Source organism: Siphateles boraxobius, unplaced genomic scaffold, assembly GCF_051911475.1.
Source record: "Siphateles boraxobius isolate OS27281-9 unplaced genomic scaffold, OSU_SipBor_1 100, whole genome shotgun sequence".
NCBI classification, from domain to species: Eukaryota; Metazoa; Chordata; class Actinopteri; order Cypriniformes; family Leuciscidae; genus Siphateles; species Siphateles boraxobius.
In genome coordinates this window covers 50236-75277 of record NW_027508701.1, presented here as the reverse complement: position 1 = coordinate 75277, position 25042 = coordinate 50236, and the positions used below count along the sequence as shown (strand labels likewise).

General features: G+C 40.3%; 1 protein-coding gene across 1 annotated transcript in view; it reads right to left on the bottom strand.

The window, feature by feature from the left end:
* Positions 1 to 25042, bottom strand: part of dip2a (disco-interacting protein 2 homolog A) — a 127376-nt gene that overhangs the window by 86732 nt on the left and 15602 nt on the right. Inside the window, exons 3-5 of the mRNA XM_077240162.1 lie at positions 15896 to 16015; positions 11651 to 11770; positions 5759 to 6001 (exon numbers count right to left, since the gene is read on the bottom strand). Of these exons, the coding sequence (XP_077096277.1) occupies positions 5759 to 6001; positions 11651 to 11770; positions 15896 to 16015 (483 nt within the window). The remainder of the gene's footprint in view (positions 1 to 5758; positions 6002 to 11650; positions 11771 to 15895; positions 16016 to 25042) is intronic.

Genomic DNA, 25042 nt, shown 5'->3' with positions numbered 1-25042 from the left:
GATCAGAGACGTCTCTGTTTAAAGACGACACTTAGCAGATTATTGCTGAAGTGAAAAAAGATTAAAAATAATTTTACGCTTATTGTTAAACATAAATTAAAAATGCACAAAAATACTATTTTACATTTTTAAGAATGTATTTTCCAAAACACGTTTAACTTTAAAACTGTGGGGGGAAAAATCAAAGCCATGAATCTAATCAAGTCGTGTTCCAAATGTGCTGTTGATTAAAAAATGAGCGTTCAGTAAATGTGATTTGGCTGCAGTACCAAACGCTTCCACTAGAGGAAATCCGTCTCCCATTCATTACCAATGCGCTCATTTCAGACCGCGAACAATAGAGGTGTGACTATTTTTAACTTTTAACCTTTTCGAAACATGTCCATGATTTTTTGTGTTCACACAGCAAGTGTCAAAAACTTTACCAAGTTTTGTACAATTCTGATGGAGTAAAAAAAATAAAAAAATACTAAACGTAAATTTTTTGGGTCAAAAAGGGTGTTAACATTATTTTACTGTAAACTAACATGAAATGTAAGGTTAGATCTATTACAGTTTTGCTCCATATTTAGTACGGGCACATTACGGTCATTTACTGTTAAAATAATCGTTTTACAGTGTTGAATATAGCGCTGTGTTGAGTTAAATGCAGTATTTTTACTTGCTTGACACGCGCATCTCGTTTACTTTCACTGTAAACGACTCTGCAGCAGAAACATTCTCACAAAACATCTCTTTCTGTGCTTAACTGAAGACAGAAAATCATGTTTGGAACGATATGAGAGTGAGTTTTGCACAAAATATTCCTTTAACTGGGTTTATTAACAGCGAAGGTTGGCACACATGATTATTTGAAAACTTGCTCAGTGTGTGTGTCAAACGAGGCCAGCGCTGGCTTTATCTGCACAGATGGGCTTCAGGACTCTGAAGATACGCCAGCACAGCGGAAACAGTTCAGAAGCAGCGTGAGCAACACAAGCAGCAGACAGAACATCAAGAGCAGAGATATCATCATCATCCCCATCATCATCACATCATCATCCTCATCATCATCCTCATCATCATCACATCATCATCCTCATCATCATCCTCATCATCACATCACCATCATCATCACATCATCATCATCATCACATCATCATCATCATCACATCATCATCACATCACCATCATCATCATCATAATCATCATCACATCATCATCATCCTCATCATCATCATCATCACATCACCATCATCATCATCATCATCATCACATCATCATCATCATCATCCTCCTCAGAGCAGTGAAGCGCTATAAACAGAAGCAGTGTGTAAGCATGTCATGTTATAGAGATGAATGCTTTAGTTTAAGAAGTGAGCTGATACAGAAACAGACAGCAGCCGAGACTTCACTACGGTTCAGAAGTTTGGGTCAGAGTAAGTCTCTTCTGCTTAAACCAAGGCTGCGTTTATTTGATCAAAATACAGTAAAAATTTGAAATATTATTACAATTTAATTTAAATTAGCTGTTTTCTATGTGAATATATAGTAACGTGTAATTTATTCCTGTGAATTCAGCATCATTACTCCAGTCTTCAGTGTCACATGATCCTTCAGAAATCACTATAATATGATGATCTGATGCTCAAGAAACATTCATGATTATTATCAGTGTTGAAAACAGTCGTGCTGCTTCATATTTTTGCGGAAACCGTGATTCATTTTTCAGGATTCTTTGATGAATAGAAAGTTCAAAACATTTATTTGAAAAAGAATCTTTTGCAACATTATAAATGTCTTTACTGTCAATTTTGATCAATTTAATGAGTCCGTGCAGAATAAAAATATAATACATATTTCCCCTGTTCCTCACACAAAGCTATCGTATGGCTTCAGAAGATTTGAAATATCGGGCACGAGTCTTATGACTAGTTTTATAAAACTATTACAGAGCTGTGCTGTCATTTTGTCTTGACAGGCCCAGTCTCTATTCACTTTCATTGTGAGTCTGTGAAACTGTTGTGTTCATACATGTTGAGGATAGCATGAGTGGGAGTCGATAAATTACACTATATTCATTTTAATGTGGACACCACACATCCTGGCCTTTATCAGAAGACACGTGAACAGCGAGCCGTGTTAAAGGGCTGGTTGATCATGATTTCACTTTTCTAACTTTAGTTAGTGTGTAATGTTGCTGTTTGAGCATAAACAACATCTGCAGTTACTACGCTCAAAGTTCAAAGCAACGGGAGATTTTTTCTTTTAAATAAATCACTTTTTAAGGACTACAACAAACGGCTGATAGGGACTACACGACATTCCTCCCGGGTTAGTGACATCACCAACCATAATATTTACATAAATCCCACCTTGCAACAAAGGGCTTTATATGGCACTGATAAGAACGAGCTCTTGAGGCTCCGCCCTCTGAGAAGCAGCTCATTTGCATTTAAAGGGACATACACAAAACGACACATTTTTGGTCACCCACAAAAAAGGATAATTTTAACATACTATAAAAAATTATTTGTGGGGTATTTTGAGCTAAAACTTCACATACATATACTCAGTACTGACCAGCTGTGTGTGAGTCGAGGTGTGTTCAGTACTGACCCAGCTGTGTGTGAAGTTTGTTGAGTAATGACCCAGCTGTGTGTGAGTCGAGTGTGTTGAGTAATGACCCAGCTGTGTGTGAGTCGAGTGTGTTGAGTACTGACCCAGCTGTGTGTGAGGTGTGATGAGTACTGACCCAGCTGTATGTGAGGTGTGATGAGTACTAACTCAGCTGTGTGTGAGGTGTGTTGAGTACTGACCCAGCTGTGTGTGAGGTGTGATGAGTACTGACCCAGCTGTGTGTGAGGTGTTGAGTACTGACCCAGCTGTGTTTGAGGTGTGATGAGTACTGACCCAGCTGTGTGTGAGGTGTGATGAGTACTGACCCAACTGTGTGTAAGGTGTGATGAGTACTGACTCAGCTATGTTTGAGGTGTGATGAGTACTGACCCAGCTGTGTGTGAGTCGAGGTGTGTTCAGTACTGACCCAGCTGTGTGTGAGGTGTGTTGAGTAATGACCCAGCTGTGTGTGAGTCGAGGTGTGTTCAGTACTGACCCAGCTGTGTGTGAAGTTTGTTGAGTAATGACCCAGCTGTGTGTGAGTCGAGTGTGTTGAGTAATGACCCAGCTGTGTGTGGGTCGAATGTGTTGAGTACTGACCCAGCTGTGTGTGAGGTGTGATGAGTACTGACCCAGCTGTATGTGAGGTGTGATGAGTACTAACTCAGCTGTGTGTGAGGTGTGTTGAGTACTGACCCAGCTGTGTGTGAGGTGTGATGAGTACTGACCCAGCTGTGTGTGAGGTGTTGAGTATTGACCCAGCTGTGTGTGAGGTGTGATGAGTATTGACCCAGCTGTGTGTGAGGTGTGATGAGTACTGACCCAGCTGTGTGTGAGGTGTGATGAGTACTGACCCAACTGTGTGTGAGGTGTGATGAGTACTGACCCAGCTATGTGTGAGGTGTGATGAGTACTGACCCAGCTGTGTGTGAGGTGTGATGAGTACTGACTCCGCTGTATGTGAGGTGTGATGAGTACTGACCCAGCTGTGTGTGAGGTGTGATGAGTACTGACTCCGCTGTGTGTGAGGTGTGAGGAGTACTGACTCAGCTGTGTGTGAGGTGTGATGAGTACTGACCCAGCTGTGTGTGAGGTGTGATGAGTACTGACTCCGCTGTGTGTGAGGTGTGATGAGTACTGACCCAGCTGTGTGTGAGGTGTAATAAGTACTGACCCAGCTGTGTGTGAGGTGTGATGAGTACTGACCCAGCTGTCTGTGAGGTGTGATGAGTACTGACTCCGCTGTGTGTGAGGTGTTGAGTACTGACTCAGCTGTGTGTGAGGTGTGATGAGTACTGACTCCGCTGTGTGTGAGGTGTGATGAGTACTGACACAGCTGTGTGTGAGGTGTGATGAGTACTGACTCCGCTGTGTGTGAGGTGTGATGAGTACTGACTCAGCTGTGTGTGAGGTGTGTTGAGTACTAACTCAGCTGTGTGTGAGGTGTGATGAGTACTGACCCAGCTGTGTGTGAGGTGTGATGAGTACTGACCCAGCTGTGTCTGAGGTGTGTTGAGTACTGACTCAGCTGTGTGTGAGGTGTGATGAGTACTGACCCAGCTGTGTGTGAGGTGTGATGAGTACTGACCCAGCTGTGTGTGAGGTGTGTTGAGTACTGACTCAGCTGTGTGTGAGGTGTGATGAGTACTGACCCAGCTGTGTGTGAGGTGTGATGAGTACTAACTCAGCTGTGTGTGAGGTGTGATGAGTACTAACTCAGCTGTGTGTGAGGTGTGTTGAGTACTGACTCAGCTGTGTGTGAGGTGTGATGAGTACTGACCCAGCTGTGTGTGAGGTGTGATGAGTACTGACTCAGCTGTGTGTGAGGTGTGATGAGTACTGACTCAGCTGTGTGTGAGTTGTGATGAGTACTGACCCAGCTGTGTGTGAGGTGTGATGAGTACTAACTCAGCTGTGTGTGAGGTGTGTTTAGTACTGACTCAGCTGTGTGTGAGGTGTGATGAGTACTGACTCAGCTGTGTGTGAGGTTTGATGAGTACTGAGCCAGCTGTGTGTGAGGTGTGATGAGTACTGACCCAGCTGTGTGTGAGGTGTGTTGAGTACTGACCCAGCTGTGTGTGAGGTGTGATGAGTACTGACTCAGCTGTGTGTGAGGTGTGATGAGTACTGACCCAGCTGTGTGTGAGGTGTGATGAGTACTGACCCAGCTGTGTGTGAGGTGTGTTGAGTACTGACCCAGCTGTGTGTGAGGTGTGTTGAGTACTGACCCAGCTGTGTGTGAGGTGTGTTGAGTACTGACCCAGCTGTGTGTGATGTGTGATGAGTACTGACCCAGCTGTGTGTGAGGTGTGATGAGTACTGACTCCGCTGTGTGTGAGGTGTGATGAGTACTGACCAAGCTGTGTGTGAGGTGTGATGAGTACTGACCCAGCTGTGTGTGAGGTGTGATGAGTACTGACCCAGCTGTGTGTGAGGTGTGATGAGTACTGACCCAGCTGTGTGTGAGGTGTGATGAGTACTGACTCGGCTGTGTGTGATGTGTGATGAGTACTGACCCAGCTGTGTGTGAGGTGTGATGAGTACTGACTCCGCTGTGTGTGAGGTGTGATGAGTACTGACCAAGCTGTGTGTGAGGTGTGATGAGTACTGACCCAGCTGTGTGTGAGGTGTGATGAGTACTGACCCAGCTGTGTGTGAGGTGTGATGAGTACTGACTCAGCTGTGTGTGAGGTGTGATGAGTACTGACCCAGCTGTGTGTGAGGTGTGATGAGTACTGACCCAGCTGTGTGTGAGGTGTGATGAGTACTGACCCAGCTGTGTGTGAGGTGTGCTTACTACTGACCCAGCTGTGTGTGAGGTGTGCTTAGTACTGACCCAGCTGAATGTAAGTGTGTGTTGAGTACTGACCCAGCTGTGTGTGAGGTGTGCTTAGTACTGACCCAGCTGTATGTAAGTGTGTGTTGAGTACTGACCCAGCTGTGTGTGAGGTGTGCTTAGTACTGACCCAGCTGTGTGTGAGGTGTGCTTAGTACTGACCCAGCTGTATGTAAGTGTGTGTTGAGTACTGACCCAGCTGTGTGTGAGGTGTGCTTAGTACTGACCCAGCTGTGTGTGAGGTGTGCTTAGTACTGACCCAGCTGTGTGTGAGGTGTGCTTAGTACTGACCCAGCTGTATGTAAGTGTGTGTTGAGTACTGACCCAGCTGTGTGTGAGTCATGAGGTCGGCCAGCACGGTGGCGGCTGAAGCGGAGGTGGTGTTGCAGTGCTGGGCTCTTCCTCCGGGGTGGGAGGAGGTGGAGGAGGCGGACGAGGAGGTGGACGAGCCCTGGATGACCCTGTTGAACCAGTGCTCCACGCTCGGGTGCGGCTGGTACGGGGACGAGGAGCAGATCCGGCCCTGCCGGCGCAGAGAACCCTCGTCTTCTGACGCCGACGACGTGTCTGTGAGCGAGGAACAGCAGAGTCAGAGGATAACACAGATACTCCCCTTCTCCTCATCAGTTCTGCTCACTGTCTTTAATAAGCTGCTTTATTGGGGATTTTTAAAAACCACCTTTTAATGTTGTTTAAATGTCTATGTGGTGTTTTTAATATGCTTTAAGACAAACCGTGTGTAAATTTATAAGTCGACAGCATTGCTGAGTAGTTTCTCCTTAAAACTGCAGTGAACCAAAGACAGTCTCAAAAACACGGTTTGAAATCGCTTGTGTTTCTGACGTCACAAACTACCTTGTAACCAATCAGATCAACGTGTGATCGTCAACGAGTGGATCTCTGAGTGAGTGAGTGAGTGGAGGCGGGGCTCATTTGCATATTCATAGAACCACGCATACTAAATGAGGCAAGGGTGTCGAGTTACATTCAAGCTATTTTAAGGAAAAACAAATTTAAATAGTCATTTTGGTGATCAAAGATGAGTTTGAAGGGATTAAATGATTGACTACAGGGCGACTTTAACTCAGTTCCTAGCAGAGAATCAGTTTACTTTATCATTTGCTTGACAAGTTTTTCATACATCTCTTTAATTTAAATGCAACTTGGTTTGATATTTCGTCATGTAATGTTACGAAATGCCCAACATTTTTAAAGGTCCATTTACACGACAACGATGTACTAAAAACAGAAACTTTTTTCCTTTGCGCTTTTCATGTACAGACGAAAACGTTCTCAAAATGATCCCCGTTCACACAGATATCTGTAAAGAAACTTTGTAAAGAAACACTATGCACCTATAGATTGAACATTTAATATGCATACGCATGACGTCACTATCTAACACAAATTCACGATTTTGTAGTTTTGTAGACCATAACAGTATCGCTTTCAAAAACTTGCACTTTTTCAAAAGTTTGAGTTTTCATCCCCCCAAAACGCCATTGTCATGTAAATGAACATTGAAAATGCATAAAAAGATTCCTATTTTAAATTTAAAATAGCGTTTATGTAAATGTACCCTGAGTGTGACTTAATCATCCAAATGCTTTTTGAGGCCACTAGTAAAAGTCTTCAAAATAAAATCTACTCAAAGCTTCCACCATAAACACCAGGAGGACTGATATATGATCGCTATGCAAGAGAAAGTTCTCCGTCCAGACAGAAATATGGCTTTGGTGAGATCTGCGGGGAAATACATGTGATGTAATGCTCGTGTGGTCAGAAACAGAGATGCGAGGCCTGCAGTTATGATGACACATGACTGCATCATTTTCCCCATTATAAATACATTATAAATGTTACACCAAAGAAAAGAACAGATGTCCGACAATTAATGAATAAAATATGTCATATACTGTAGCTTAACCTTCTGCACTACTTCATCACTCAAACTGTGCTGCGGTGTAAAAAGTGTAACAATGGAGAGAAAAAGACATTTAAAAGAGATTATAATGAATTCACGACTAATTAACTCTGTTAGAAAAGTATAATTATCATTAACCCATTACAAATAATGACCTGCTGTTTGCTAGTTCATTTACATTTTATTTCAGACGTTCTGCAGCTAACAGATACTGTATGATAGATATGATATATTATAGATATGATATATGATAGAAGGAATTGCGAGGCCTTTACATGTAAAATAGTGGTATATTTTTATTGTCCTTTAAATGTAAAATTGTGGTATTTTTTTATTGTCCAAAAGTCATAGTGCTTATAGCAATATCTTCACAAGTCACATGATTTGAGGTACAAGAGTGTGAAACGAGTTACTAAATGACGTTTAATGCTTTAGCATGTAATACTCTATTACTTACTTTCCATAAAAGTTGCTTTTCAATGTTCACTGTATTATTTTCATCATCAAACACAAAGAAATGGACATAGACAAGACAGACGAAAGGAAAGAGGACAAGAAAAGCAGAGAGAGTGACTGACGGACGCCTGGAGGAGGCAGATCTGTTTAACATTAATCATGCACTCAATCACCCGCGGGGAGCAGTTACTATACAGCGTGTCCAGCCAATCAAGACACAGACACTGAGCAACAAACAGTCATGCGTTAAACGTGAAACGCATTATCCTAATGTGTGTCTACTGATGAAGGAGAATCATCTGCTTCCACCCGTGTGTGTGTGTGTGTGTGATACATGTGATTATCAGTGCAACACACACACAACTCAAGACTAACCTACAAACATTACATGTGAAACTCAAGCTTGCCATTTCTTCTTGTGATGATGATGATGATGATTTAGAGAACAATGTACCTCGAGATCGGTATCCAATATGATAAAGATATCAATATACACAATATCTACTTAAAATTAATTGACATACACTACCGTTCAAAGGTTTGGGATCAGTAAGGAAATTCATATTTTTATTCAGCAAGGATGCATTAAATTGATCAAATATTTTAGATTTAAAATGTTACAAAAGATTTCAATTTCAAATAAATGCTGTTGTTTAGAAAATGTATCATGTTTTCCTCAAAGATATGAAACTGTTTTCAACATTGATAATAATCATAAATGTTTCTTGAGAATCAGATCATCATATTATAGTGATTTCTGAAGGATCATGTGACACTGAAGACTGGAGTAATGATGCTGAATATTCAGCTTTGATCACAGGAATAATAGTTATAGTACTATTGTAAATAACTGATTATAAATATAGAAACAGTTATCCGGTATATTTTGGAGCTGAAACAATTTTGCTGATCAGAATGTATCAGTCAATTCCCTCTTGAAAGGAATGCATGATTAATGATCTATAAAGAGCCTCGTGAAAACTAGAACTGTATTAACTGTATTCTCACTCCATGTCCTCAGGCACTCGGAGAGTAACCTTGACACAGATTCAGGAAGAGGAAGACACAACTGACAAGGACAAGGAGGAGACCGAGATGAACTGAAATGAGTAGATGCGTCAAGAAAGACACTTAACAACCGCTGTACTGACAATAACTGGACACCTGACCTTTAAAACAGAAATAATTCTTCTTAAAGCTCTATCAGTGGCTGCAGCGGTGAAGTGTGTGTCTTTGAGATCGGGACACAGAAGACTCCTGAACACACTACAGACATCATCAGTGACATGACATTTGTGAGGGGAAGGGTTGAAAGCTATGATTTAAGAGCATTTGTAGCATGATTATATCATGTAGCAATTAACGCCATTTTCAGAGGCCTTGGAATATAATGCACAAGTCATATTGACCTTTTATGATACTTTATGGGGCTTTTTGTTCTGTTTTGGAGATTGACAGCATGTAGACTCTACATACTTTAACATGTAGGACCTATGATATTTATTTTCCCCAAATCCTTCTTAACTATTAAGAATTAATGGTAATGGTTAAGTTTTAATTGCAAGTTGTTATAAGCATGTCTAATTAATTGAAATATCTTTATATCAATGCAATTTAACAACAAATTATTAAAAGTTTAAGAAAATTTTTTATTTTTGACATTTTCTGATCAACTAAATTCATAAAAATTTAACAATTGAATGATTTATTCATTTTTTTTTTTACAATAATAGGGCCTTGTGTAATGTTTTATCTTTTCAGAAAATCTGTATTGTCTGCTTAAATTTTTATGCATTTATACAAATTTAATGTTAAAAATGGTGTTAATATATTAAAATGTTGCCAAATTCTGTGACATTCCAAGTATTACTGTAAATTCCATTTTTATGACTGGATTCCTTGATTCCATGATTCCATCCGCATTTTCTGCATCACAGATATCATAATTAGAAGGCGCCGATTATGTATGTAAAAAACGGCATCATTATTCTTCAAAATGTCCTGTCCTGATTTTTAATTTTTGGGTTTAAGACCCGCCATAAGAATGAAGCGAGAGGGCAAGAGTGGGGCATCTTGACAGGCCAGATGGGTTATCAGATCATCTCCGCCGGGGCAATCAGACTGCTTTAGTGCATTACTGCGTCCATGCAGGGCACAAAAGACTTGCGGACCATGACCAATTCCCACAGGGAGCGACCCCGAATGGCTCCCGTTATGCTGATCTGACCCCACCCTTGAACCTTTAATCCCGTTGACCTTTCCCTGACTTCATCATTCTGACCGAAGAAGGACAGAAGAGTGTATCCGGACACCAAGAGTCTGAAACTCGTTAGCGTTAAACAAACACTGCGATAATGTAATCCATATTGATGGACAAAGCAAAGACGTTACACAAACATGAGGTGTGAGAGATGAGCTTATCTGACCACAGGATGTAATAATGTGCCATCATGAAGAAATCATCAGACATAACGAAATAAACGGTGAAAGGCCAAATATAGTCTTACTGATATAACAAAATCAACACAGATTATACAAAACAAAACAAAAAAATAGGAAAGACAAATTATGGATTTTAATGCATGAAACTCTTCCAAGTAGATAATTGTTTTTTCCAAGTCAATCGATCTCTACCTATGCAACCTTTATTTCTGTCCTGTTTTCTGTCCCTCCTCCTCCCCAGCACCACCTGTCTAGATCAGCTATGCCATTCTCCATACTTTTTACTTTATAGTATATTTCAACTCATGCCAAAACTACTCCTACCTACACTCTTTTCTCACCATCAAAATCCTGTTAAATTCTTTTTTAAGAATTGTCATCATGATTGCTATGCTCCAAGACAGCAATGAAATTTCATCGAGGTTTCATTCTCCTGCTTCTCACATTGATCTCCTGAGAAAAAGGAACTAGTAATCTCACATACCTGTCCTATTGAGCTTCAGAAGAGATCTTAATAATATCTCAAACTGTGCTCAGATTTGCCAAAGTACCAAAGTCTTCCATCAAAAGTCAAAGATTTCAATATGAACACAAACATTTTGCAACAAAATCTCCCAAATCAAATGATTTGAGTTGTCCGCATTAATGCAACCAACCTCTCTGTACTATTACTGTACAGTATATCAACAAGTGTGTCTTTTGAATTTATCCAAAGGAATTAAGTAAAGTTGGAACTCTGTTAAACATCTCCATATGAATGCGTGTGGGAAGGTAGTCTGGGAACTGAGTGGTCAAGAGCAGTTCTCTTCGAGTAAATAATGAGGCTATTATTCAGAAAACTATGCATTGTTCTCTCAAGACTCAGAAGATCAAAACATCCCCTGCTGAAAAACCCAGCATTGCTGGTCACCAGCATAAGGTGTGTTTCTCATGTTGGGATCAAAAGGGGCGGCTGGTTGCTGGTTTGCTGGTCACCAGCATGGAGAGCAGAAGTTCCTGTGGACCAGCAAACCAGCTCAGTTTTACTTGAGAGCAGTATGATTATGAAGATTTCATGATTATGCTGCTCCACCAGCACTATACCAGCACAAACCAGCCTGGAACAAGATGGGATTCCTGCTGCCTTAAATTGGATTTCTCAGTAAGGTATCAAGGGCTGAAATGCACATTTGATATCAACCATTGTCAATTGAAAATATAAAGTACAATGTAAAGTGTAGCCAAATAAAAATGGAAAAAAATCGGTAATGTTTTAATTTAACAGTTAAATTCTAGCTGTGTGTGTGTGTGTGTGTGTGTGTGTGTGTGTGTGTGTGTGTGTGTGTGTGTGTGTGTGTGTGTGTGTGTGTGTGTGTGTGTGTGTGTGTGTGTGTGTGTGTGTGTGTGTGTTTCACCTGGAGGAGTGCATGCTTCAACTGAGGACTGCACTAGAACAGAGCGTCTCTTCGAAGGCATCGGCATCTTCCTCTCTTTATACTTTGCCAAGGCTGCTTGTACTGCTTCTGTATGAAGGTCTGTGGGGACACAGATAGTGCCAACATTAGATGAGACAGAAAACTACCGTAAGACATCAGAAAAATTTAATTTTCAAATCCCAAATGTCTACAAGATATGACAGAACAGATATCATTATAATAATAAATTTAATGCAAGTAACCAAGCACCGAAGGCACCGCAATTAGAGTAAATTCAGCATGTACAACAAGCATAACAATTTCATCAAAGCATGATCATCAGATCACTCTTAGAAAGAGTGAGAGTCTGGAACAGATGCAACTTCTTGCACGATTTCTGGCCACAGTACCTCTTGCGGTCTGGGCATTTGCCACACAGGATTCGAACCCACGACCTGAAAGGTTCGGGGCTTGTGGCTTAGCAAGATGTGCCACTCAGTTGATGCTGTTTCACTAGGCTGCTGAGGAGAGTAAGACACCCCAGTCAAGGTTGTGCTGCATATAAAGGCACGAAGATGAAGATAAATGTTCAAACAGTATTTAATAATATCCACAGGGTAAATACACATGAAGAACAGCAAGCAAACACAACCATAAGTCAACGAGACCGGACAAGAGTCAACTGAAAACACAGGACTTAATAACAAACAGACAAATTAAGTGATTAACCATAACACAGCTGGCAGTGATGACAAATCAAATTAGTGACTATGAAGACAAACTAGTGGCGGGAAATGGTGCAACTGAGTCCAAAACAGGGTGACATCGTGACATAACGCCCCCTCCCGGAAGGAGCGACCTTGCACTGTAGAAGAGGTGAGGGGGGGGGGGGGGGGGGGGGGTGGATGGGTATTTGGAAGTGGACGAGGAACAGAAGAAGGGCTGGTAGGAGGAACAGAAGAAGGGCTGGTAAGAGGAGCAGAAGAAGGGCTGGTAAGAGGAGCAGAAGAAGGGCTGGTAAGAGGAGTAGAAGAAGGGCTGGTAAGAGGAGTAGAAGAAGGGCTGGTAAGAGGAGCAGAAGAAGGGCTGGTAGGAGGAACAGAAGAAGGGCTGGTAAGAGGAGCAGAGGAAGGGCTAGTAAGAGGAACAGAAGAAGAGCTGGTAAGAGGAGCAAAAGAAGGGCTGGTAAGAGGAGCAGAGGAAGGGGTGGTAAGAGGAACAGAAGAAGGGCTGGTAAGAGGAACAGAAGAAGGGCTGGTAAGAGGAGCAGAAGAAGGGCTGGTAAGAGGAACAGAAGAAGGGCTGGTAAGAGGAACAGAAGAAGGGCTGGTAAGATGAACAGAAGAAGGGCTGGTAAGAGGAGCAGAGGAAGGGCTGGTAAGAGGAGCAGAAGATGCCCACCCTGTGGACGAGTGGAGGTAACGGAGCGGATGGAGGTGAAGACAGAAAGCTGAAGGAGCGGAGTGATGCTGACGGTCCCTGAGTCCATGACAGAGCTGCAGCGACGACCCCACCGAGATGGAAATAGGGTACCAGAGGGCTGAGGTGGAGCTGGAACGACTGAGGGCTGAGGCGTAGCATGAGCGAAGCCGGAGCCAGAGCCAAACAGAGGCGTAGGGGTGGCGCAAGTCCGTAGTCACGTGATGCCGATGTCTGAGCCAGGCAGAGCCGATGGTCCGAGGGAGTCCAGTGGAGACAAAAGCTCGATGGTCGCTGTTGGAGTCGAGGGAGGAAGGATCGGAGGCAAAGGAGTCAGGACGATGGGCCGAGGTGGAACAAAGGGACCTGAGGCCGGGGACGGAGCCACAGGATCTCCACGCCCAGGAGAAGCTGGCTCACACCCAGGTGTAGCTGCACCACTGAGAGGAGGATGATGAGGAACTGAGGGACTGTTGGCAGACAGTGAGGGATGGGTGGCAGGCGTGGCTGAGGGCTAGAAAAGGGACTGATGATGAATAGAGGGATTGGTGGAAAACAAACAATTCTGGTGAAAAGTCTGGAGAGGGGGCGGAACAAGCTCATCCAAAAAAAAAAGCAGACAGTCTCGGGAGGGATTAAAGGGGTAGGGATTCTTCCTCTCCAAAATCAAAGCAATAGTTCAGAGTACTGGCCAGAAACTCACTCTCAGTGGCGGGAGTATGGGTGGAGCTCCTTACTACACCCTCACACTCATCACGAACTCTCTCTGCATGGGATGATGCAGCCGGCTCGCACATCTAGTCAGACTCGCTGTGCTCCGGCTCCACAGTGATGTTTAACGCAGCGAAATTCATTGCTGGCTCCTGCTTTGTCTGGAGGTTCCTGGGTGGAGACTGGATTAGGAGTGGGAATGGTGTCATCGTCATCAAATCTGACAGTGAAAGACAATCCACATGATGCCAGCACCCACTCCACATATGCAGCGAAGCTCCCTCGAGGTCCCTCTCCGGACAACTGTGCCTTTGTCAATGCGTTGGGTCCAACTTAGAGAAAGGAACAAAGCCAGTTGTCCGGGAAGCTCGACTGATGTGCAAGGAATTCTGTCACATGTGCCTCGAGGGAGCGTTTTCCCTGCTCAAGGCAGATTTACAGGAACGAGGGAGAGTCCATGATAATGGGGAAAAAATAACTTGATAAAAAAAAAACACTGATACAAAACAAAACAAAAACACGCCGCAGTCTATATCACTTTTTGGTACGGTCTTCTGTCACTGTTATGCTGCATATAAAGGCACGAAAATGAAGATAAAGGTTCAAACGGTATTTAATAATATCCACAGGGTAAATCCACATGAAAAACAGCAAGCAAACACAACCATACATAAACGAGACAGGACAGGGGTGAACTGAAAACATGGGACTTAAATACACAGACAAATGAGGTGATTAACGATAACACAGCTGACAGTGATGACAAATCAAATTAGTGACTATGACGACAAACTAGTGGCGGGAAATGGTGCAACTGAGTCCAAAACAGGGTGACATTGTGACAACCTCAAATTTGGTCAGATTAATATTCATTACCATCACTACAAGTGTGGCAATTTTCCTCATTTTCCCATGTTCTGTTCATAGGGCTACCAAAGACACGCATTGGGTAATAATAATAATAAAGTAAACACTTATAATAATAGCCTTCTCACAAGGGTACCTGAATAATATTACAGTGTATATTATATTATATTATATTATATTATATTATATTATATTATATTATATTATATTATATTATACTGCTTTGATGTTCTTAGCCTTTTTTTTCTAAACAAGGGAACAATGTAAGGTCGATCTCTTGGAAAAGTACATATACACCTCTGCTTGCTTAAGTCACATGATTTGATGTATCATTCATATGAATTTACATGCAAACGTTTGTCAGTAATAATGAAACATGCAATAGTGTTACTGAACCCTTTGAAAAAGAAGTGCACGTAGCAGTATTGAATGTTTACTTATAGTGTACTTCAAATCGTAAAAGTATATTAAAAAAACTATACTTGCAGTCAGATAATAGTAATGAATTAAAAGGCCACTTAAAGCGAGACACTTTCATTACTATATATCTTATCACACTTAAGTGCACTTTCTTCGTAAAAGTGTTAAACGAAAAGTTTTACTTTAAAGTACATTTTAAATCATTATGTTTTAATAGTCTTTTGTCATGCTTTAAAGAAGTTCACTTTTTAATGTGCTGATTAACAAACTTAAGCACATATAAAGTACTTGATTATCATTTTAACTGCAGTGTGTTATTCAACATTACATTTATAGCTAATATACTATAAATGTACTAAACTACAGCTGCATCATTATAAATGTGTAATTACAAATATATTTAAATACACGACAAACAAGTTTAAATAGATATGTTAGTTTATCATAAATGCTGGTCAGTACATTCAGTAGTAACTTTAACCATATTTCAAAGACAATAGAATTATTAAATTACATATAAAGATGTACTCTACTAAAGTGGGTCAAAAAACACTCTAACGTTCAGCTGATTGCATTTAATATAAATTTAAACTAGAATTCAGTTTCATTTAAATTAAATTTATCATGCAATTAAGTGTAAGAAAACATTACATTCAGTTCACACGTACGTAAAAATATTCTTATAAAATATAGTATTTTCCATATTACTTTTGATTATGCGTTTTTTCCGAAGTACTCTTTTATATAAGTCTGATAAAGTGCACTTGTCTTTTGCAAGCATCAATAGATGAGTGTCTGCTGTGCTGGTTTAGCGAGAGATGCTCGTGCCTGATCTGAAGCGCTCATCCCGTGAGTTGGCCACCCGGGGCTTGCTCTGTCTGGAGCCTGGAGGAGCCACCTGTGACGACGTGTGGATCCTCTGATCTATCTGCAGAGACGGGTCTACACCTGCACACAACAGAGACCACAACGTCATCATCTCACACACAGAGGCATTGCTTCACTTCCATGCCTGACATTTGACCCATCAGCAAGCTAACTGTGACGTAAAGGGAATGCAGAGAGACAGTCGAAGTCACTGTGCAGGAGAAACCACGGCACATCAAGAATCTACAAAACCACATTACAGAATAAACTGTGTCACAGTGAATCTCGTTCCACCACGGAAACAGACATAAGTAAATTATCTAAGGGTGAGTAATGTACTTGTAATAAGTGACACCACTCAGTTTCAGCAGTTTTAGATGGCAACATAAATCCTCTCCCGACTTCAGACTTCTCTGCTATCCGGGTAACACAACACCTCGAGATCAATGCGTCCTTTACACCACATCTGAGCTCTCATGGTGATCAGTGCTGAAATACCAGAATACTTCATCAGACATGACACACACACAAATCTTACATTAAATTTACCAGACTAGAGGCTTACCATTGAGAACTTCTCACCAATATGAATTACTTCAAACTGGCATGTAAATAAATAAATAATACAACAATTGTACATCATTTATTTATAATGTACAGGGGTGGTTCAAGACCCATTTTAGGGATCGGTCTGTCATCTCAGCCCCTTTAAAACTATAACCTGAAGTTGTCTGAAGACCACTCGGCCTTAAAGTGACATTTCTGTCTGTTTCAATAATGTTAATCAAACAACAGAAGAAAATCTAGTAAGTATTTACTTTGTAGAGTTATACAGCTTTCACAAGCGCTGTTTATATCATGTTAGAACTTTGTAATCTCTTGTATTTATTTATGCTATTGCTTGAAATTTGATTATTTATTCTTATTTTATTATTGACTGTTTACTTTTTGAATGTTATATTAGTTAGGATAGCATTACATTTTGCTGTGATCATAAATTGGAATCGAGAATTGTGAAATTTCACTGGTATCTAAAATGTTGACATCGTAAGTTTACATAGGTCAAACACAACGAAAGCAAAAACTTGATTTATTTATTCAGGCAGTGAATGTTAGGAGTAGTAATACCTGTTAGTAATAATGATGATAGTTGTCTACGCGTGTACCGATTTGAACTGCAGAAAGACTGGTATCATTATATCATTTATATTCATTCAACTTTTGGTAGCACTTTATTTTACAGTCCTTTTCCACATGAACATACTATGTGTTTATTACAGTAATTACAATAACTGGGTAAAAACAAGGTACTAACCCTGAACCTAACCTTAACCCATGTAGTTACCTTATATTACCTAGTACTTTCTTAAGTACACTGTAAATACATGTAAGTTCACGCACTGTGAAATAAAGTGCAACCAAACTTCTTGTGCTAACTTGGTACCAGTTTAAGTACTGGTAGACTACTTTTGACTTACTATATAGTAATAAATTAGTGCTGGTTTAAGAAGGCAATGTTCTCTGGCTCATTATTGTCAGTGAGGATCAAATCCTAGAACCAAACCTGATTATGTAGTAGACGGTGTTTATATACAGTATGTGTTCACACAATACTGCCTGATGCAGATACAGCTGGATATTAATATGAGCAATTTACATATAACAGTAGTGGCAGTCACCTTTCATAAGTGTGCTGGTGACTTTTGTCATTATTTTAATAATCAAACGTTAAAGGGACAAAACTGGGAACTCTCTCCTCTTTCACTCCCCCTCACGTCTTCCCCGTATGTACGTGCATATGTATATAAACGTAAAGATTTTTAGGACAACAATTAATCCATGTGATTCCATAACGAATGTCTGTGATCCATACGACCCCAGTGGACGAATCAAAGTCTTCTGAACACAGAATGATAGGTGTGTGTAAGAAAAAACACTTCATATATTTGTATAATCTTTATCTGAAGACAGAGTCATATACATCGGAGACGGCATGAGCCCGGGGGAAAAGCACATCTGAATATATATCACATGTACAGTAATAACCACCGCCGACAGAGGATGCACTCAAACTGAGAATAAGTGATTACGCTTCAGCTCTTCATTAAACCTTCTGACTGAACGTTGAAGGGCTCAATGTCACTGTTATGTCAGTGCGCTTGGAGAAGCTTCACCTTGAGGAAGGTTAAGACTGATGATTCACACAGCGCTGCTTACGTAAGACCCAGCACTGCAGCAGAAACCAGACATCATAGAGGACTGTGACCTATATCACACCAGAGAGAGGCCAATGAATGCTCACAAATGCAGTATTAAGCCTAATGGTGCACAGCTTATTAATCAATCATGATTTATTTATTTATGTAACATGTACGTAACATGTACGAAAAGTACCATTTCGCCAACGAGAAAGTTTCTGAGCCAAATGAAGATAAAGCTGTGTTCTGGTGACTGGCTTGTTTATTGAACCAATCAGATCAGGGTAAATCGAGAGTCAGCGACAAGCTCGTTTGATTGGCTACATGATGAAGGTGGACACGCCCTCCTCTTCACGCTCGCAAAACTCAGTAGGTGTTTCTCAATGTCAAGGAAGGATCCTCGGAAGCCGTTATTTCGAGGATGCTACGTCATCGGCATCCGTCGAAGGACTGTTCCAAAGTCGAGGATCCTCAAAAGGACTGAGTCCTTCGTTCGAAAAATATCCCATACACAGGAAAGGATGCATGTGTAGCCTTCGCACTCTCCAATCACCCACAATCCTATGCGCCACCTTTGCTATCTTGTTCAAAAAATAAAAAATGTCAGACGTTAGCGGAGTCGGAGCAATAACGGGGCAATATGCTTTTAAATGTAAGCATATTTATGTTACCATACATTTGTTATAACCATAGTACATATAAGTAAAGTTAAACATTTAAATGCCAGTACAAATTACTACCGTATTGATATTACAAATTATACAAATATACAAATTACGTTATTGATGGGTAACTGAACTGGACCTGTCATTTAACAATTGTTAGCTTGGTTGCCGTCACTGGCATTTCTTTTATAAATAACTAGTTAAGTTGTACAAAGTAATTTATCATGGTTAGCAGAAGAGAATTCTTTTAAAAGCATTTAACATCATACTGACCCCACACTTTTGAACGGTAGTGTACTGTATATCACAACTTTTTGATCTTTTTGAACTTTTCACTGACGTAATGACGCAATGACGTGCACTTGCTAGCCTGTTCCATTTACGTGTTCTCCGAATGCTAAAGAGGAGCCTCGTCTAGCCTCTGAAGGAAAGGACTTTTAAGGATCAATCCTGCCAAGGAAGTATCCTCGACATTGAGAAACACTTAGTGAGTGAGAGAATCGTGACAAAACTGGAAGCGCAGCTGAAAGAAAGACACAACTGTACAAATCTGGGTATTTCGGGAAAGTTTTTGCCTCTTGTATACTACAGGTCATCTAGACATTTGCGACAGTTTATTTTTTTACACAAAGGTTGGTTTTACGCGATCAATCAGTTTTGTAGTTTCTGACTCTGTTGCTTTGCAAATTTCTGTTCACAGACATGCAGTGTTTTTGGCCGTATTTGCGCACAAAAAACGTGCCAAAAGTGTAAGTGTGGAAAAAAGTCAGAAGAATACAGATCATATTTATTTTGCGTTAGCATGAAGCTGCAGTTTCACTACACATGCATTACACTTACGAATAACAATATTTTTTTCTTACATTTAAAAGGCGATTTACACCTTTACAAATCTTCTCTTGCACATGCAGATTTTATTTACGCTTGCAATATAAGTACACTTTCACAAATCTTACCCTGCGCATGTGATTCTTTATGCCATCATATTACCTTCATACTATGTCACAAACACAGGGAGAGATAAAGGAAATCCAAGACAAACTGCATTTTAAAAACATAGTCCTGCTTTTGTTATGGGATATAAATAAAACCAAACTATCTATTCTTTGTGAAACTTTGACATGGTGGAACATCTATCACAGGTTAAGACAACTAGTGACCTTTAAACTTTGTGTTAAACTCATTTTTTTCTTTTTTCTTGGAAAGTCAAAGCAACTGACACAGGATTGTTTACCTCCTTCCAAACCGTTTGCCTAGCAACCCCTTCATGTTGACCTCTTGACCCCGGGAACTCCAGCTACTGCGCTGACGTAGAGGAGCATTCATTATCATACATCTCATATCCTACACAACCACACTGCGCTCAGGGGAGCTCACACACTTCAGCGTCACACACGAGCACAGATTCACACCAGCGTCGCACAGAGTACAGCTAGTTTAGGATGAGGAGAATATTCTGCACTACATTATGTGTTAAACCCGCTGTTATTATTGTGACTTGCTGTTGATTATCACAGAAAATATGTTCAAAGAATTCAAAATTAGGCACGTTTCCATTACAGATTTGCGCAAAACTTTCGGATTTTTTTCTAAATGTCGACAAAAAACTGTTGCAAAATGACGACGTTACCATTAACCGATGTTATGCGACTAAAACGTAATTTTTTCCTCTCGCGATAAGTCATTCCAGAAATCATGGCGACAGATGTTGGTAGGTTTATGCATATCCCAGCCACTGCACTGGCCATTATTATTAATGGTAAGGAAAGACCCTTATCCTGTGAGCGCCACATACCTTTCTCACTCATTTCTGCTTCGAGGTCTTGATTGTGGCATTTCTTTGAGGTTTAGAATTACAGTCTTGTCTTTTATGAGTTTAATGAAGAACTGTCTCGTATTCTGTCCAAACATATCGCGTCATCTATGTCATGTGACCTGTTAATACGCAAAAACTGTTTCCATTGCAGTTTTGCGAAATATTTATTTTTCGAGTTGCCTGAAAAGCCACCTCATGCGAGCGTAAAAACTTTTTTGCGATAAATGGGATTTTTGCGAAATTGACATGTGTCCATTGGGCATATTTTCAATTCGCAATTTCAATTTTCGCAATTTAAAGGGTAATGGAAACGCGGCTACTGATAAATGTGACACTGAAGAAGACTGGAGTAATGATGCTGAAAATTCAGCTTTGATCACAGGAATAAATTACACTTTACTATATATTCACATAGAAAACAGCTGTTTTCAATTGTAATAATATTTCACATTATTTCACACGTATTTCTGGTCAAATAAATGCAGAAGAGAATTCTTTCAAAAACACAGAAAAACATGACATTCCCCGAAACTTTTGAATGGTAGTGTATTCACATCTGTCTTGAACAACACTCAATGACAATTTAGACAAATGTACAGATCGAATGCCACATATTTGAGAATGGAAGATTTAATATAAGTGTTTATTTGTGTTATATTTAACAGAAAGTAAACCCTCTGGGTTGCTGTTCCCCATAGACTTTATACTGCAAACATGATTGTTATTCCTTCAACTCTGTCTTATTAAAACATCTCTTGTTTCCTCTGTTATTAAGTCCATCATAACTGCTTCAGGTCTTCCCAATAACTGCACAGTAGCAGCATTATAACGCTGTCTCAATCAGGTCCTGTGAGGGCTTGACTGGACATGCACGGTTCATCTGGCTCTGGGAAACCTCCAATCCTGCTAAACTCAACAAAAGCTAACGTTCTATGAGGACAATAAGACACAGTGTGCAACATTAAAAGAAGTGAGGGACTGCTGGTTCATAAGAGCTAACACACACACGGCCTGTGCAAAATGTGTGTAATCTCAACAGCTTCACAAAAGCCCAACTATGTGCAAAGATAACACAGCAGTAAATGCTACAAGTCACTCCGTCCAGTTGCTAAGCGAGTAAATGTCCCTCAACGGTTGGCTGATAACCAACCAATCACAGTCCTGCTTCCAGAGGATTGTTACCAGTCAGATCTGGACGAATGTTTCAGGAGACGCAACAATGTAACAACTAGAAGATGTTTAGGAGATGTGCCGGCTGTAATGACTGAGCTCTCATTGGGAGTCTTGATCGTAATGAACTTTAATTGGTTACATAAACAGGTAGATTTGAGATTTCACTGCTTAGGTTTGTTCAGCTCTGGTGGCTGAGTACAGTATTATAATATTATAACTGTAGAACTGTAGGTAGAGGACACCAGCTGTTAACATGACCACACAGAGTCAGACTAATTCAGAGTACACGATGCATAAAGCGAAACCTTTATGGCCTCTTTGACATCTCTTGTGAAATAGAAGTGCACTTAATTGTATTGAATGTGCACTTGTAGTGTATTTCGAATCTTATATATTTTTAAATGCTGTACTTGCAGATAATATAATATCGATGAAATAAAGGCCACTTAAGTGCACTTATAGGACTACACTTGTACTTATGTTTTATCATTATGCTTTTAATCATTATGTTTTAAAAATATTTTGTCGCGCTTTAAAGAAGCAGGCTTATTTTGATGTGTTGACTTGTTGAAATTTAACTGTGGTTTGATATTCGATATTACATTTTAAAGTTAATATATTCTAAATGTACTAAATTGCAACTTCATCTTTATAAATGTGAAATTACAAATATATTCATGTGTAATTACAAATATATTCATCCTCTGAGCCCCTCCACCTCCCCAGCTCCACCTGCTCGGATCTGCTATCGGATTTATCTCTAGTTTTATTTATTTCAATGCAATTAAGTGTCTTAAAACATTACATTCAGTTCACACTCGCTACGTTTACATGCAACCAAATAATCTGTTAGTAATGGGATTGTCGGCTCAATCGGACTGAAAAGTCTTCATGTAAACACCTTAATCAATCCAACTGAGCTCGATCCCAATGAAATCTCCATCGGATTGAAAGGGCTGGTTTATTCCTTTTCTAACCCGATCGAGAGAACATGTAAACACTTGATCGGATTGAGAACCGAAACTGAAACGACTGCGCATGTGCAATAATGTAGAAATAGCGTAATGGCGTATAATGCGCTGAACGAGCTGTTCTTCCTGTTGAATAAAGTGTCGTATAAACGAGTGTCTATAATCCTCCTTTCTCTGAGTCTGTGAAGTGGAGCAGGACAGCGGCCCACCAGTCCTGGTTTCAGACTCTCATCCACAGACGATTTTTATTGCGTGATCAAATATAAGCAGCGGCACAACGGTTCATATGCTCATTGTCTCCTAATTATGACCAGAAATGGATAAATATGAAGTCTACTGTTTAAAACACATACAGAACCGATGTAAGAGAACAGTTATTATGCGCGAACAGTGGGAAACTCTATAGGCGTGCAGTGTGCGCATGTCAAAAAATATTTTCAGATTTAAAGCTTGTGACTTATAAACACACACACATCAACTCGATCACATGATTAGCGTTAATGTAAACATCAATCATCAATCGGAAAGAATTCAGTCCGATTGAAAAAGTTGTGCATGTAAACACAGACACTTAAGCAATTTCGTTTAAAAAGCAGGTATATTATTTCTGTAATACGTACTCTTTTCCAAAGTATGCTATAGTGTACTTCCTTTTCACAAGGGTTTCAGGAGCACAGAGAGCCTAACGGGAGGAAGTGTGGAGGCCTGTTAACCAGCTTAGAAAATGACAAAGACAAAGCCCACGCCGGAGAGCCATCTCTGCTGCACGGCTGATTTAAAATCAAGTCCTGATTCTCCGTCTCAAAGCCAAACCAAAAATATAGAGTGGGGGCCGAGACAGACGTTCAGTTTTCCACAAGCCACCGCAACGATCATAAAATACGTATTCAGGGCCATTCTATAATTAAACATACACCAGGAATACAGATTGAGCATGCAGTGAGGGGGTTGATCAGAAAGACATGAGCCGTTGAAATATCGACCGTCGCATGTGAACAAAATCACCAAAACAGATGCCATTGATCTGGAACGGGGAGATGACCTTTAACCTCCACTTGTGTTCAGGTCCTTAGGCTTTTCCCACCAGTGCCGTTACTGTTACCTTCTTTACAAATATAACTATTAAAACGACATTTTTGGAAATTGAAATAGAGCTGATATAAAATAAAATATAGCCCTAAATATTAATTGAAAAATTAAATATAACCAAACATTATAAATGTTGTCATGGCAATTAACTGAAATGGCTAAAACTTACACTAAAATGAAAACTAATTGAAAAATGTACTACATATTAATGTTATATAATAATACTAAAGTAACGCTGTTTCCTACAAGATCAGTGCAAAGAAAAGACAATTGTGTGCAATTCTTGTTCAAGTCCTGATTAATTAACCCTCAAATCACTCGATATGTTTCTCTTTTTCATTTAAATGTGGCACGTCAATGTCACAGTTATATTCAGTTTGTCTTAGGCCATGTGTCCACCAAAGCGTTTTTTTCACGCAGCTGGCGTATTTTTCCAATTGTTTTCAATGGGAGCGCCGCGTTTTTAAAACGCCATGAGCGTAACGAGGCGCTGAAGGTTTTTTTCACGCTGAAGCGCTGAGCGTCCGGCGTTTTTTACTGGTCGCCGAGAGTTGAGGAATGTTCAACTTTGGGTAAAACGCAGCGCTCATCACTGTCACTTTTTACCCAGCCGTCCAATCACAGTGGAGGAGGGGCGGGACTAATATCACACCGACCAACTGTCACATTCTGTTTGTTCAACGTCAACATATGACAACAACAAGCATAATAACGGAACAAAATAATTTAAAACAAGATCCAGAAAAAATACGTTACATTGTATCGACATTTTAATATAGAATCAACACAGAAACAAAATATGTGTGAAATGAGATACTAGTAAAACTGATATTCCGAAACATAACAAGCAAAGTGTCTCAACAGAAAAAAAAAAAATGCTGCGCTGCAAAAACGCTCTCAAGCGCCCAAAGCTAGGTGTTTACGGCTGGCTAAAAAACGCTTTGGTGGACACACGGCCTTGGTTATGGACTTTTAGTTTGTTTTGATTCACATCATGTGTTCCTTTGTTTGATTTTTTCCCGCCACTCCTTTGTTTCTATGGTTACTGTTATTAGTTTATTCTGTTCAGGTGTACGTCATTGATTATCTTGTTTGAGTCACTACTTAAGTTCTTCACAGAATGCCAGGACACAGAATCATGTTAATAACATTAGGTGAAAAACATGAATGAGATATTTACCGCAATGTCGTATAGG